General features: G+C 34.9%; 1 protein-coding gene across 2 annotated transcripts in view; it reads right to left on the bottom strand.

The window, feature by feature from the left end:
• STXBP5L (syntaxin binding protein 5L) overlaps positions 1-17428 on the bottom strand; it is a 361575-nt gene that overhangs the window by 319686 nt on the left and 24461 nt on the right. For both annotated transcript variants that reach the window (XM_075555662.1, XM_075555661.1), the window contains exon 2: positions 400-497. In XM_075555662.1, the coding sequence (XP_075411777.1) occupies positions 400-497 (98 nt within the window). The remainder of the gene's footprint in view (positions 1-399; positions 498-17428) is intronic.

Consider the following 17428-nt stretch of genomic DNA (forward strand, 5'->3'; position numbering starts at 1 on the left):
AATAAAATGGTGTCAAATAAATGACCTTAGCTTCTACCTTAAGCAACAAGAAAATGATTAGTAAATTACACTCACAGTTAACACAAGAAAGACAACCAAAAACAAAAAAAAGATTGAAGCAGGAATTTAAAAAATAGAACAAAGGAAATATTACAGAAATCAAAAACTTTCTTTTGTAGAAACCCAAGCAAATGATAAACATCTAGCAATACTTGTAAGAATAAAAAGACATATTATCATCTTACAGAAGCATATAAATATATCAGACAATGTAAATCTTTATGATAACTACTCAATAACAATGCAGTTTAATTGTTACTATTTCACTTATGTGAATGTTTAAGGAAATGTAACCAGTATAAATATGAACCAAAATAATTAACTCAAAACCAAGGATACATTCGTATAGCACCTGTTCTTGTCCCAATAGCCAAGATTTTCTGAACTGGATCAAAGGCTAGTGCTGTCGGCTGATGAGGAAAACCATGCCGAACTGTCTGAAAGAGAGCAGATAGTACAAATAGGCATCAGAGTAAAAAAATGTAATTCACAACCTACCAATAAACAACCACCAGAATAAGTAAAATTTTAATTTCTTTTAAGTACTACCAAATGTTAGCAGTGGGAATATGAATTGATATAATCAATTTGTAAATATGTTACAGTTCCATATAAACATATACTTATCCTAAGATGTAGCAACTCCATTCTTATGCACTACCCAAGAAAATCAAAAGCATGCATTCATAAAATTATTTCCATAAGTTAAGTGCATGTGTTTATCAATAAGACAATGGAAAAACAAACTGGCATAACATGCAATGGTTCTCAAAATCATAACACTAACTAAAATAAGCCATACACAAAGGAGTGCACACAATAAAAATTCCTTTTATTTTAAGGTCTGCACAAGCAAAGTTAATTTATGATGAAAAATATAAGAACAATGGGAAGGCATATGAAGGAATCTATTGGATATAGGTAATACTATATATTTTGAAAAAGGTTTGGATTGCACACATATATACAGTACTCAAAACTCATCAAGCGATTAAATAAAAAATTTTATTTCACTGTATTAAAATAGAAATTTTGCTACAAAAACTATTTTTAGGTGATCTACACAAAGATGGAACTCTAGTTAATAATATGCATAATAAAATGTCAAGGAGTGACGTGTACTGATATCAACTTAATTCAAAACGCACTTTAAAAAGTAACATACATAGAAGGATGGGCAAATGAATGAGTGGATATATGATAAAGTAAGTATAGCAAAAAGAGCTCTGGTTTCAAAATGGTTAAGTGATCAACTGCTAACTAAAAGGTTGGTAGTTCAAATCCACATAGTTGTGCCCCACGAGAAAGACTTGATCATATGCTCCTATAAAGATTATGCCCTAGAAAATCCTATGGGGCTGTTCTACTTTGTCTTAAGGAGTCTCTATCAGTAAAAATTTAGTTCTTATGACATGACCTTGCTCAATACTCACCCTCATCAAAGAAAAACAGATACGTGTGCAAACTAGCAAAATTTGGTGAAGAAATTAAATGGCATCCGACTATCAGAAAGAATAACAACTGGAGTCTTAAAGGCTTTTTTTCAAACAAGCAGCCATCTCAGTTAGATGTCATGGAAGAAGCACACCAACATCTGTGATCCAAGAATTGTAAATTATAAAATTCAAATCTGAGTAGGGAATAGTTTCAGAGCTTAAATTTTGAGATTCTGGTGTGCAGAAGTCTATCGATGACAGTGGAAGCCCAAAATATATTCACAGGATTTACACAGGGAATAAGCCTCTAGCCATATTTGAAGCATGGGAATAACCTGGTGATAAAACACAGTATTGTAGAGATGACTATAGTGGATTAAAATGGTAACTGGCTCAAACAGTTAAAACCTTGTCATTTGATCTCCCTCTTGATACATTCTGTGCTTGATTGCTTGATCTGTTTCTGAATGTTTTCTGTGGTTGCTTTTCACACTGACATTTGTGTCTGTTGTATTTTATCATTTTGAGTAGCCTTCATTTATGTGTTTTTCTATGTGTTTCAGTATATGAAACCCTGGTGAGGTGAATCTATACAGACAATAGGATTCTTTATTCTAAGAGCACATAGGGGAAAGAGGGGCGGTTATTTGGATGGGAGATAAGGGGAAGCTGATCTGAAGGAGTTCAAGAGGAAGAAAATGTTTTGAAACTATGGTAGCAGTTATACAACCCTGCTTTATATCATTGAACTATAGGGTGGTGTGATGTCTAGATTAGCTGCTAATAAAATGGTTTGGAAAAAATGGGCTTGGAAGCACAACAAAAAACAATAAATATATTAAAATGCTCATTTCAAATCTAGGTGGAATATATAATGGCATTAACAATATAATATTCCAAATTTTCTGTAAGTTTGAGATAGTTCATAATAAATAAGACACAAACAGAAACAACATTAACATATGAAAAGAAACATGCAATATCAGACAAGAATTTCAGTATAGAACCAGGTATACATTTGCAAAGACATAAAGGAGAAGAAAAAAAAGCGAGAGAGCGAGAGAGTCTTCATCTGTTTTCTATTGGTGGATATGGTGGGTAAATGGAGAGGAGCAACCTCATATCGGTAAATAATGCTGAACAATAATTTTAAGGAACCTAAGGCAAGAATAAACCCAGTTCTATGGTCCTGGGTAGACACTTCAAATGAGTTTCTACCCAACCCTCAGTGAACCATTCCATGGACTATGATGACCTTAGACGCTGGCCTTACAGAGAACATGGCATCCCCCAAGGACCACACCAGAAAGACGTGGCATGTAAGCCTGAATGAATGAACTGGGCCCTACCTAAAAACTACCTGTGGTCCTTGGTTTTAGGATTGAAATTCTCTGATGGGAGAGGAAGCAAAGGATGGCCACCTCAAGACTGTGAAAATGACAGTTGTCGGACTTTGGGTTGGCCCTCTGGCTTAGTGGGCATCCAATGAAAGGCGACCCAGAACTACCACATGTTTAGTACCTCAATACTCCCCTTGCATTAATATGACAGTTTTGTTTTTGTTTTTTAATTACTTCAATAATTTCATTAAAAATTTCTTCTCCATTGGAATTCCTAGAATGAACTTTTATTTTCTACCTTATATTTTTCTTTTTCTTAAAGTTTTATTGGCACATAATTCATATATCATAGAGTTCAATAGTTTAATCATATCAAGAAGATTTGTACAATCATTACCACAACCAATTTTGGAACATTTTTTCTTGTACTCATTGTCGTTAGCTCCCCAATTCACCCCAACCTCCCTTGACATATACCCAAGAAACCATTAATACAATTACTATCTCTACAGATTCACCCATTCTGCATTTCATATACCCAGAAAACAAAAAAATTAAAAAACGAACAATAATAACAAAACAGAAAAACCTAAGTTGAAAAGAAAGCAGAAAATATTAAAAACTAAAACAACTTGAAAATGGTCAAAAAAAGAGATCAAATGATAAGGTGTTACATTTTGACCTAACTTCATCTGTCATAATCCACTTTCCAAGGGACTCTGCATGACAGCAAGGCTGTTCACATCCCTAGTCTATGTTCAGAGGGTATTCACTGGAAGCTAAATCTACATATATTTCCTTTCACTTTCTTTTAACTGAAACAACTTTTAAATGAGCCAAAAAGGGGGTCGAATAAGATGTTACGTGTTAACCTAATTATATCTACTATAATTGTTTCTACAATGCTCTCTGTGTGATAACAAGGCTATTCACAGCCCTCAGCTATGGTCAGAGGGGATTCACCGGTGGCTTAATCCATGTATGGACCCTACTAATGGATTTTTGGCTTCAAATGTCATCCATAGCATTCTTCAAACCAGGTGCTCACAATTTAAGCTCTGATACCACTTCCTCTTTCAGATTTGGATTATAGTCCCTGTATCATACAAGCTGGTGTGCTTCTTCCATGCCCCCCTTAGGTGGCTGCTTATCTGAAGAAAAGCCTTTAAGACCCTGCATACTATTCTTTCTGATTGCTGGACACCATTTAGTTTCTTCACCGCACTGCTATTACATCCTTATCTTCAGTGATCTTGTCATAAGGGCAAGTATCAAGTAGGGCCATATCATAAGAACTGATTGTTCTTAGAGTGTGGCTAGAATTAAGTGAAAGCCCAAGATCTATTCATATCTTTTTGCTGTTGGTCTACTTTCTCAAAATTTATTAACCTTTATGTTTTCTGTATTGAATTTATATTTCTTTTATCATGCTTAATAGCTAAAATTTCTTGCATACTTCATACATTTAACATTCTGATTATGAATGGATATTTGCATTCTTCTCATTTTGAGTCATGCCAATCAAATCAAATGACAAGTTGCATTGAGCAGGTCTACTGCAAAAAAAAAACCTCTTTGATAGGTCAATAAAAAAACAAAGGGCTTAACTCTGAGAATTAAAGAGCGCCTGACTCAAGCTATGATAATTTCAGTAATTTCATATGCCTGAAAAAGCCGGACACTGAATAACACCAAATAATGATGCCTTTGATCAGGATGTTGACTCAACATTGACTCAAAAGCATGTAGCAACAACAATAACCTATTGATAAATGAAGTGAATGGCAGTCATGTCATAAGGATTGGGGAGAGCATGCTTGTCATTTGTTGCAGGTAATTGCCAATTAAAACAAGGAGATAGCAGCATACACTAACATAGATTGGACACTTTTTTAATTGACAATATTAAATGCTGACAAGAATATAAAGTAACAAGAACTCTCATTAATTCACTGCTAAAAGGAATGCAAAATGATATAGCTAATTGGAAGACAGTTTGGCAGTCTTTTACAAAGCTAAATACAGTCCTGTCTTATAATTCAACATTTGTATTCTAGTGACCCTAATTGATTGAAAAATCTGTATTCATTTAAAACACAGCAGCTCTATTTACAATCACTAAAATCTAAAAAAACCAAGAATATTTCAAGAGGTATGTGAATAAACAAACTGTGGCACATCTACACAATTATACATTTTTTAGCAATTAAAAACAAATTAGATACACTGAACGGAGAGAAGCAATATGGTCAAGTAAGCAGTTCCACATTCCTGTCCTTAATATACTCCACTTAAAAGTAAAAAAAAAAAATAATAGAACCTGGCAAGACCAACATTTTCAAAAGTCTGGGGAAAAAGCAGTTAAAGGGTTACCTATGGATAGAGTGGGAGAAAAATGTGGAGCAAAATTTCAAAATCATCTTTTAAAAGGTCAGGCTTACTGTGTCAGAAAATGGAGGAAACCTGGAGACTATGTCCCTCACTCATCCTTCAGGTCTGAAAATGAACTCATCCCCATGGCTCAATTTCCAACCAAACAATATACATGTGTAAAATGGAAAAATAACACAATAGCAAGAGTGAGATATGCACTTCTCAGAATAATCAAGCATTTGAGATCAAAAGGGCAGCATTTTCTCAAGGACAAAATTTAGAAGGCTTAGAAAAGAAGGAGGAATAGAATCAAACAACAAAAGGAGAAAATGGTATAAGTGATGTTTCATGTGTAGGTTGCTATCGATGGCATAATGCAACTTTTGAATGGAAAACTCATCTCTGTGTACCCACAGATATCTTTCCCAAAACACAAGGAGTGTCAGAAACACAATGCACCTATGTGGAACTCAAGGAGAACTGTCAAAACAGCAAGGTTGCCTGTTGGGACCACAAAGGACCTGTATATTGAGCCTTGGTGAACCTCTGTGGAGGAGTTGCCTTCAGATTATTTCTACATCCAGAGTTGACATGATACTGGCCAGGAGCTGACCCAGGACTGCTGGGTGAGAGTTGGAGTAGCAGCACACCTGATAGTGCCTCAGAGTACCCACAATGATCTTACGTATAATTTTATAATTTAAGATGGAACATTGATTTCTATCCCTTGCTTACTGTCTACTTGCTGTTGACTAATATCCTGGGAACATCTTATTTGTTCTGTCTTTGATCAAAAGAATGTGATATAGATGAACTATTGTGGTGTAATTGGTCACATATTGGGCTGCTAACTGTAAGATCATCAGTTCAAAACAACCAGCTGCTCCAAGGGAAAAAGTTGAGGCTTTCTATTCCCATTAAGATTGATTAGCCTTAGAAACTGACAGAGGCAATTTTACTCTGTCCTGTAGAGTAGTCAAGAGTCAGAATTGATTAGATGGCAGTGAGGGTTTTTAAAAAATGTGTTTGTTTATTAATGAACAAGTTATGTACAGACTACATAATAAATTCATATTACTTAAACGGTGATCTGTAGAATCAACTTTCTTTGGATTTAACACAAATATGAATCTCTTCCAGTTTATAAGTAGCTCTCTTTCAAATTTCTTGGCATAGATGAGTAAGTACTTGCAGAATTGCCTGTTTGTTGAAGAATCTTAATTTGTAATCATCAATGCCTTCAGTAAGATTTTGGGCTTCTTCATTAAGTACCCTTGGTTCTGAGTCAGATACTACCCCCTGAAATCCACCCCCCCTTTTTTTGGATACAGCAACTTTTGGTATTCCTTCCATCTTTTATTGATGTTTCATGCACTGTTAAATATTTTGCCCGAAGAAGACTTCAAAATTTCAGTTGAAAACTCGACATTAGGTCTTAGCTTCAGAAATGTAGAGCAAGTTCTTTACTTTTGATTTTCTAACTCTAGGTCTTTGCACAATTCATTACAGTATTTCACTTTGTCTTCTCCAGCTACGCTTTGAAGCATTCTGTTCAATTCTTTACTTCATTATCTCTACCATTATCTCACGCTATTCTACATCGAAGAACCAGTTTTATAGTCCCTTGTGACATCCATTTGGATCCTTTCTTTTTTTCTCTCTCTTTAATTATATTTTGCTCTCTTCGTGTATGATGTTCTTGATGACATCCCATGGCATGGCTGGTCTATGGTAATTATTTTCTAATAAATCAAATCTATTCTGAGTTGGTCTTTAAATTCAAGTGAGATCTACTCAAGGCCATACTGCATATCTCATAGATTTGTTTTCATCTTCTCTAGCTTCAACTTAAACTAGTAGCTATTGGTGATTTTTTCCTGCATTTAGCGCATGACCTTGTTATCATCGATACTATAGAGCTTCTCAATTGTCTTTTTCCACAGATGTAGTTAATTTTATTATTGCATATGCTATCTGGAAAAGTCCACATGTTTAGTCATCATTTTATGTTATTTAAGAAGGTATTTTCAATGAATATGTATTGCAAAATTCTGCCATGTGATTTAGAGCATAATTTCTTTTTACCAAAGTTACATTCTTTAATTACTTATCCTTCTTTATTTCCAATTTTTGTATTTCAATCACCAGGAATTATTAGCATCCTGATTGCATATCTGCTTAGTTTCAGAGTGTAGTTGTTCCAACCAGTCAAGTTAGTTCTTATGTTTGAGTCTATTATTGCAGCCACTGTGTCAATCTGTCTGGTTGAGAGTCTTCCTCTTTTTTGCTGCTACTCTACTTTACCAAGCATGATGTCCTTTTTCAGGGACTGATGTCTCCTGAAAAAAATGTTCATAATACATAAGAAAAACTCTTCCCATCCATGTTTCCAAGGAGCATTCTGGTGTACTTCTTCCAAGGCAAATTTATTCCTTCTTTTGGCGGTCCATGGTACTTTCAATGTTCTTCGCCAGCATAATTGAAGTGCATAAATTCTTCTTCAATCTTCCTTATTCAATGTCCATCTTTCACATCCATATGAGACAATTGCAAAAAACATGGCTTGGACAGGGGCACCTTAGTCCTCAAAGCAACCTTACTTTTCAATATTCCAAAAAGTTCTTATGGAGCAGATTTACCCAATACAATGCATCTTTTGATCTATTGACTACTACTTCCCTGAATATTGATAGTGGATACAAACAAGATGAAATACTTGATAACTTCAACCTTTTCTCCATTTAACATGATGCTATCTACAGGCCCTGTTGTAAGGATTTTGGTCTTCCTTACATTGAGCTTTTAATCCATAATGAAGGCTGAAATCCTTGATCTTCATCAAAAAGTGCTTCAAATCCTTCTCAATTTCAGCAAGTTTGTGTCATCTGCATATCACAGGTTGTTAATAAGCCTTCCTCCAATCTCTATGCCATGTTCTTCTTCATATAATCCAGCTTCTCTGATTATTTTCTCAACACACACTGAATAAGTATGATGACAGGATGCAACCCTGAAGCACACCTTTCTTGGTTTTAAATCATGTAGTATTCCCTTGTTCTGTTCACACAAATGCTTATGTACAAGTCACACATGAACCCAATGTGTTTTAGAATATCCATTCTTCCCAAGGCTATCTATGACCCACAGAGTCAAATACCTTGACATAGTCCAAAAAACACAAGTAAACATCTTTCTAGTATTCTCTGCATTCAGCCAAGATTCACCTGATATCAGCAATGATAGCCCTTGTTCAACATCTTCTTCATTCTGCCCTTAATTTCTAACCTGTCAATGTACTGCTGCAACTGTTGTTGGATGATCTTCAGCAAAATTTTACTTGAATGTGATATTAATGGTATTATGGTATATTATTGGTATAATGATATTAATGATATTATTCTATAATTTGAAAATTATGCTGGGTCACCTTTCTTTGGAGTTAGTACAACTATGGATCTTTTCCAAACAGTTGTTCAGGTAGCTGTCTTCCAAATTTCCTGGCATAGACAAGTATTTCCATTGCTTCATCAGCTTGTTGAAACATTTGTTGTTATCCCAGCCATCCCTGGAGCTTTGTTTCTACCTAATGCATCCAGTGCACTCCAGGCTTCTTCCTTCAGTATCATTGGTTCTTGCTCATATGTTACCTCTTGAAATGCTTGAATGTTGACTGTTTTTTTAATTACTAATCTTATTGGGAGCTCTTACAGATAGTATAACAGTCTGTACTTCAATTAGATAAAAAAAATTGTACAATTGCTGCCACCATCATCCAAACATTTTCTTTCTTCTTGAACTCTTAGATATCAGCTCTCCTTTATCTCCTCCCTCCTCTCCCCTACCACTAAAGAATCCCTATTATTATAATATATTATTATTTGTTGACTAGTTTTGTTTGTTTTTGGTACAATGACTCTGTATTCTCTGCATTTTCTTTGATGCTTCCTGTATCCTTCAATATTTTACCCATAGAATCTTTCAAGAGTGCATTGCAAAGCTTAATTTTTTCTTGAGTTCTTTCAGTTTAAGATATGCTGTGCATGTTTCCTTTTTAGCTTTATACCTATTACTCCTTACATATATAGTTATATTTTACTTTGTCTTCTCAAGCTGCTCTATGAAAATTTTTGTTCAGTTCTTATTTCATCATTTAACTTAGTTGTTGTTTTTGATGTTAGATGCCATCAAGTCACTTCCAACTCACAAGTACAACAGAATGAAACATGGCCTGGTCCCACACCATCTTCACAATTATTCTTATGTTTGTGCCCATTGTTACAGTTACTGCATCAGTCCAGCTTGTTGAGGGTCTTCCTCTTTTAAAAGGCCCCTATACTTTACCAAGCATGATGTCCTTTTCCATGAATTGGTCTCTCCTGACATGCCAAAATATGCAAGATGAAGTCTCACTATCCTTGACTTAGCTTAGCTACTCTACGATTGAGAACAAATTTTAGAGTATCTTCTTTATTTATTAATCATAATTGGGGACGGGGCTATTACAAATTTTTTAACTATTCATCATTCAATTGTATTAAGCACACCTGTACAGATGTTGCTATCAACATTTCCAAAACATTTTCTTTCTCCTTGAGCCCTTGGTAGTCTCTTCAGACATCCACAGTGATCTTTTCTTTCCAGTCTATCTTTCTTTACTTTTTTTCTTTCTTTTTTGCTGAAAAAGAAAGCTTTTATTGTTTTCATTTGTTCTCTGGGTTGGGGGGAGGGGTTCCAGGGCAGTGGCGCTGCAGCTGAAGGCTCAAGTTCAGATACAGGAGCTAAGGCCTGCAAGGGAAGCAGAGGTCCCCTCGTAGGTGGCTGAGCACCGCAGGCTCCTAGTTGTGTTTGAAGGTGAGCCTCGCAAAGATACTTGCTCGGCCGTCCTTGGGCTAGTCAGCCTGCGGAGGTTGGTCAGGTGGTCAACCATCTTCTTGAGGAGTTTCACCTCCTCCTCCAGGAAGTGGTTCTCCAGAGAGTCACAGAGATGGGGGTCTGTATGAGTAGACCTCGCGGCATGCAGGTCCAGAAGGGCCTGGTTCATTTTTTTTTCTCCATAGCCAGAGCAGCTTCCCTGGCATCCAGGTTTCTTACTCCATTCATTTTGGGGCTGCTTCTGCACATCCTGGAAGAGGGTGCGGCTGCCGTGCTGGTTTTGCAGCTTCAAGAGACACTGGGCTCCCTTGTTCTTTTTCTTTGCCAGCTCCCAGAAGTGTCCCACGCATTCCAAGGCCGCATTGAAAAAGAAGCCCAGAGAGAGTAAGGTGTAAGAAGCCCACAGATTCTAGTTGACGCAGGCCTCAGCTTGGGTGGAATAATTCTGATTGATCAGACAGTTCATGATTGGTAGGTTTGGAGGTAACCACACACAAAATAAAATGGTGTTAGCTTGTCCCAAAAATAGGGGATGGCTAAGAAGATGGTCCTGGAGGTTATTCCGGAAAGGAAACTGGAGAATAGTTGAAGGTTGAAGGAAGGGAGTCCCCAAGTCTGTTCCATTCGTTGAAACACCATTGAAACAAGACACAGATCTACGGGACCGCCGGGCAAACTTCCTTTCCAGTCTTTCTAATGACCTTTCATTTTCTTGTTCTCATCAGGTCTTTTACCATTAGTGTTTGATGTGTCAATTTTAGTATATGTGCTGCCAAAGCAAACATGAGTGTTTGATGTGTCAAATCTGTTTCTGAGATGTTCTCAAAATTCAGGTGGAATGTACTCAAAGTAATCTTTCAGCCCTTGTGTAATTGTCTTCATTTTCTTCAGCTTCAACCTAAAATTCATATATGAATAATTAATGGTCTGTTCCACAGTTAGCCCCTAGCCTGGTTTTAGCTGTTGATATTGAGCTTCGCCGTGGTCTTTTCCCACTGATGTAGTTAATTTGGTTTCTGTGTATGCCATCTGAGGAAGTCCATGTGCATATAGTTGCCATATGTATTGTAGAAATGGGTATTTTTGATGTAGAAGTCATTGGTCTTTCCAAATATATCATGTGATCACCAGCTTCATTTCTATCACCAAAACCATATTTTCCAATTACTGTTCCCTACCTCTTTGTTTCCAGCTTTTGTAATCCAATCATCAATTATTATCAATGCAACTTGATGGCATATTTGATCAATTTCAGACTGAAGACTATGACTCTATAGAATTCTTCAGTTTCTTCATCACTAGGTTTCATCGTTGGGGGTGTAAATTTAAATCATAGTTGAGTTAACTGGTCTTACTTGTAGACATCTAGTAATATCCTATTGCCCTAGCATTGTCATTCAGGATAGATATTGAGATTATATTTTTGACAATGTATGTAATACTATGACTTCAATTTGTCATTCCTGATCTAATAGATAAAATCATTGTATGATTAAAAATAGTCTATACTAGTCCATTTTAACCTACTAATGACCAGAACATTGGTCTTTATATGTTCCGACTCAATTTTTACAACTTCATATGTTCCTAGATTCATATTTGTACATTCAATATCCTGACCATTAATGGATATTTGATGTTATTTGTTCTCACTTTGAGGCATGAGTCATTACCAAATGAAGGTCCCAAAAGCTTTATACCATTCATATTATTAAGGTTAGTATCTCTTGAATATAACCTTTAACCTCTAAAGAATCTATTACGCTGATCGTTTCATTTGACTACTTTTATTTCATAATTTATTCTTCTAATAATGACATTTAAATTGATATATAGAATTTCAAAAAATACATATGACCTTTCTTTATAAATTCTGATCATGTGCACTTTTTTCTCATATGCATGGAAAGGAAAATAAAAATTTTTAATGTTTCTAATAGATTTATTCAAAGAGAACGTCTCATCTTATTTAGCTGAACATAAAGCGTTCAATATGAGAACATATACGGCCATTATATATTAAATAACATTAAAATATTAAATCTCATAATTTTATCAATAAATTCTGGAAATGCATTCGATAAAATGCAGCTTGCAATCCAATTAAAACTTATATAAAATAGAATTAGAGTAAAATAATTTAAAGATGATAAATATTTACAACAACAATAGTAAAGATGATACTACACAGTGAAAAGTTATACTCATTGCTATCAGAATCAGGAGCAAGAGAGATACATTCATTATTCCCTTAATTTTCATTTTGTTCAGTAGATTCAAGCTAATTCATAGAGGAGTGCAATGAGTAATGTTACAGTGAAGGGATTGCAATGAAATAAAATGTATAGGAATTAGGGGAAAGGTGGGGTTGAAGGGAGAGAAAGGAGAAACTGATTGCAATGATCAACATACAGCCCTCCAGGGGGACGAACAAATTTCCGTGATTTAATTCTACAGAAATCACAATACAGTTGGTAGATTCAATGAGAAATAGAGTTGATGTCACTAGTTTCTGTTTATCTGTGACAACAAAATCCCAGAAGAATTAAAATTCAAGAAACAATTATTTGTCTATATAACTGAAAAACTCATTTTATTTAAAAGTATCTATAAAAGCCTAAAAGTGAAAAATTGTATTTATATACAGTAAATAAGTGGAGGCCTAATTATTAGTATATTTCAATAATAAAATTCACCTTCTAATTCCTTACACTCCAAGTCAAGGACTCATGCCTTACACGAACTAGTTATCAAAATTCTATGGGTTTGAGGCTTGCATTAAATCCTAGCTCCAATTTTAGAGTAATTAGTTTTTACATCATGGCCTTGCTTGATACTCACCTCTATGAAGGGAACACAGAAGATATGGGTGCTATAGCTAAATGTGACAAAGAAATTAAATGGTGCCTGGCTATCAGACAGAGTTAGTGTCTGAGGTCTTAAAGGCTTGTCTCCAAGCAAGCAGCCATATCTAAGTGAGATGTCAACTAAGTCCACATGGAAGAAGTACACCGAAGGATTGTAAATCATATAATCTGAACTCAAAGGCGGGATTAGTATCAGAGTCTAACTTGTGAGAATCCAGTTTGCAGAAGGGTATGGATGACAGTGGGAGCCCAAGATGCATTTGTGGGAACTACATAGCAAATAAGCCTCCAGTGATTTCCCTATATCCATAATTGAAGGATGGAGCCAAAGTGGTTCCTAGGCAGATGGCACTGGAGAGAAGAGTACAGATGATTAAAGGGATAAGCCTCACTTTACTTGAACAGTTGGAACTTTGTCAGTTGATCCCCTTTCTGAAGCATAATGGACCTGATCTGGCTTCAACATTTTCTGTATTTTTGTGTGTTCATAAAGGGGTTTATCTCAGAGGTGTTATGTCATTGGGGGGTTACATAATTGTCTGTAGAGTCATTTTCTATCCTTTTAATAGTAAGGAAAGCACATTTAAAATAAATATTTCAGTAACTATCATGTTTACCTATTGAGTACCTTCGTGATCTTTGTCACCATATCCAATTGTCTGGCATGCACATTTGGAAATTTGAAAATATATATCATTATGTACTTGAGAGTGTGTTATAGATACAAATGTATTACTAAATTTAGTAAAAATTGGGTTTTACTTTACTACCTACTTGTATTTCTTCCCTACTATGTTAGTTTATAAACACTTGCAATTGGAAATTCTGTTGTTTCAAGCTCAAGAGCTGTATAAGCATTCAAGAAATTGCTGGCTTTTACCATATTTCCACCATTTATGTGAAAAGCAAGAAAGAATATAAAGTCTCATCATTGAGATAGTACATGTAAATATGCTTTTTAAATTAGGCATACTATATAAATAAAAATTCATGGTATTTAACAGAAAAGTATCCTTCCAAAATGAGGGAATCAAGTTCAAATTAAATCCATTTACCCTTTCTAATATGCCTTCTCATACTATCACTTTTCATAATACCATATAGATATAAAAGAGCTCCAAAAAGTTTATGGAAAAGTAGAGTTGAAAATGGAAAATTCCCTGAATTTTTGAAGCTCCTCATGTATATTAGAAGCATATGTTCAAATAAATATGCAAAATTATATTTAAACAGGTTACATTCTTGCTACTGAAAAGTATACACACTGTATGTATTCATGGAAGTAATATGTATTTTAGCACACTAATAATATGAATTAACCATAGATATACCATAAAGGGTACCTAATTCTAGTATCTTACTATATAATAAGGAGCACAGAATAGAAGGATAGATGCTTTTAATCTAATGGGACCTAATTCTCACCAAAGTATTTCCACTGGTTTTGTTGTTTTGTTTTCACCCCTAAGATTCATTGTCATCATGTGTTTCTCTTTACTCTGGGCCCTGCTAACTTTAATGTCTTTAAAATCCTTGCTTCAATCTATCATATATCTTGATTACATAATTCTTTCCTCTCTTTCAACTCAGCTGACCATTATGAATTAGTATCAGCATCAAAAAAATGCCTGTTCACGCACTTCCAGTATCCTTTCAAGAGCACATATTTTGCATTCTAATTATTCTGAATATTTTTCATGCCACCTCTCATGCTCTATATTTTCTCCCACCCTCATATTTCCATTTAAATCCTCCAACTTGACTGAATCATTTATCTTCTTTCCGCTTACACTAACCTCCCTTCCTTAGCTAATGAACTCACTTCTCAACTTTGTTCTGTATCATGCTTGACAGTAATAGATACTTTTATTGAGTCTATTTAATGTGTTAATGTAGCTATCAGATTTCCATGAATGTATACATCTTTTAAGACTAGTATATAATAAAAATGATAATTGGTAGTCATAGAAAAAAAATTTTTCCCTAGGATAAAATAAAGATCTCTCTTTAAACAAAGTGAAAATCTTGTGGAACAAAATTATACAGGCAGAATATGTGGGGGAACATAATGCTAGGAGCCAGGGAACCTTGTTCAAATTCTAGCTCTGTCAGTGACATTTTATTTGGACATATTACTGTTTCCTTATCTGTAAAATGTAAGAATGAATTAGGTCACGTTAAGGTCCTCTCCAATTCTATACCTTTATTACTAACTCAAATATTTGCACTAGAAATCACAGTAGCGTTAGAGACACATGAGCAACAGATATTTTTCTATTATTGACAAAGAATGTATTTTGTTAAGATACACAATGGGCTGGCTTATAGTTAACATATTATCTGATTCCAAAGAACTCATTAACTACTGGTGATTTAGCCTATTAAAAATGATTTGCTGTTTATTTAGTCGGACTCCCTTGTGAGTTATACACTTTCATTTCAAAGAGTCCACTGAGATATCTGGTATTGTTATTTCTACACATATAAATAGCCTTGTAAGTGTTTGGTGGTTACCTCTCTTCCTCAAATGACACCTTCTCAAGTCTCCATAATAGACTGGAAGAAAACATGGTCTGAGCCTCCATTACAAGTAAAATCTGAATCACCATTTACTTGCAGAAATAGGATTACAGCCCCAAATATTGTGAGAGAAAACAAGTAGAAACAAGGCTGTTATCTTTCTCAGCCTATTCTGGTCAGAAGACACTAAAAAAATCGAGTTATTCTCTTGCTCTATAAAAAATAATAATAAAGCCTACTACATGCAAACAATCTATGTCCTTTCAAAGCCACTGTCTCCACCATTTATTTACTATGTATCAAACACAGTGAAAACTCCTTTACATGACTTATCTTATTTAATTTTAATTGATTCCTATAGCCCCATGAGAGAGGTAGTGTCATTTCAGATGAAGAAATTGAGGTTTTGAAAGGTTAATCAATCCTTACAACATTACTAATCCAGTAAATCCACAATTTACTTGACAGTTTTGGAAGTCAGAGTTCTGTAGCATTTAGGTCCTGATTTTGCCACAAGCAAATTTAAGAATGAAGCCAAAAATGGATTTAAAATGGATTTTTTTAAATATCAGGAATTCAATTTGACATAAAGCTGAGATCAGCCACTTAGTTAAATCAACCACAAGAATAAGCAAACATTTTTTGCACCTAGCTTCACTAAGGAATGTAAATAATATCAAGTAAACTATACTTCATGCTTCAATCATGAAAACAGGGACACTATGTTAAGAAAGGAGGAGAAGTTATCATGTTTTAAAATAGGGGGATAGTGAGGGAAGTGAAATTAGAGATCAATAAAATGTTTTTATCTACTACTTCCCAGCAAAATTCTTTTATTTACATTCTGGAATAAGTGGTATTAAGTTAGGCAGAAATTCTGACCTGTTCTTGTATCTTTGTAACTCAAGGTACTTATAAAAATGTTAAATGTAAGTTTAGTAATTTTCCTGATATGTGTAAAGATAGTTAATTTTGCAAATATAGAGCAGGAAGAGCCCGGATCAAGAACAATGCCCAAATAGGGGTGGTCCAGGGTACGGTAAAAAATGGACATTAGATTGCATAAATTTATGATCAATATTGGGAGGATAGGTCTGTGCTTAGAGGAATAAGAAAAAAGGCTGGCAGAGATTACTACAGAGAAAATATTTTAAGCTAGTGATCACAGGCTCTGTCAGGGTCACCTCTCCCTATTTTGCTGCTGGTAATAGGCCATTGATAACTACAGCCAGCACAGTGCATAGAGTAATCATAGAGAAATAGATAGATATTTAATAGGCAACAAATGTAAACTCTTTCTTCTAACTATAAGAATCTACTCATTAATGTGGTCTGACATGTAAAAGCAGAAAAATTTCAAGTGAAATGAGAACATTTGTGGCCTCAAATACCCTTCATTACTTCCCTTAATCTGTTGTTGTCCAATTCTCAAATGACAATGATTTTCTTTTTAAAAAAAGTTTTATTGCATACATTTCACTTATCATACAATTTAATTGTTCAATCATATGAAGAAGAGCTGTGCAATGAGCACCACCATCAATTTCAGAAGACTTTCTTCTCATACTAACTGTTGTTAGCCTCCCGTTTCCCTTTCGTCTCCCTGCCATGCCCCTAGGCAATTATCAATCCAGCTACTGTCTCTGTACAATTACCTAACCTAGCTGTCATATACAGAAAATTATATCAAGCACTAACAGGAAGCAAACAAACAAGTAAAAAACCAACAATGATTAGACAGACAAAACTGAAAAACCTCAAATCAAAAAATATTAAAAACTGAAACAGCTTTAAAATAGATCAAAAGGGAGATCACATCTGATAAAGTATTACATTTTAACCTAACTGCATATTCCACAATCTACTTTGCAATGCTCTCTCTCTTTTAGCAAGGCTATTCACATCCTTCAACTATGAACAAAGGGGAGTCACCAGAGGCTTACTCTATGTGTGACTTTGA

Source organism: Tenrec ecaudatus, chromosome 8 (genome assembly GCF_050624435.1).
Source record: "Tenrec ecaudatus isolate mTenEca1 chromosome 8, mTenEca1.hap1, whole genome shotgun sequence".
NCBI lineage: Eukaryota > Metazoa > Chordata > Mammalia > Afrosoricida > Tenrecidae > Tenrec > Tenrec ecaudatus.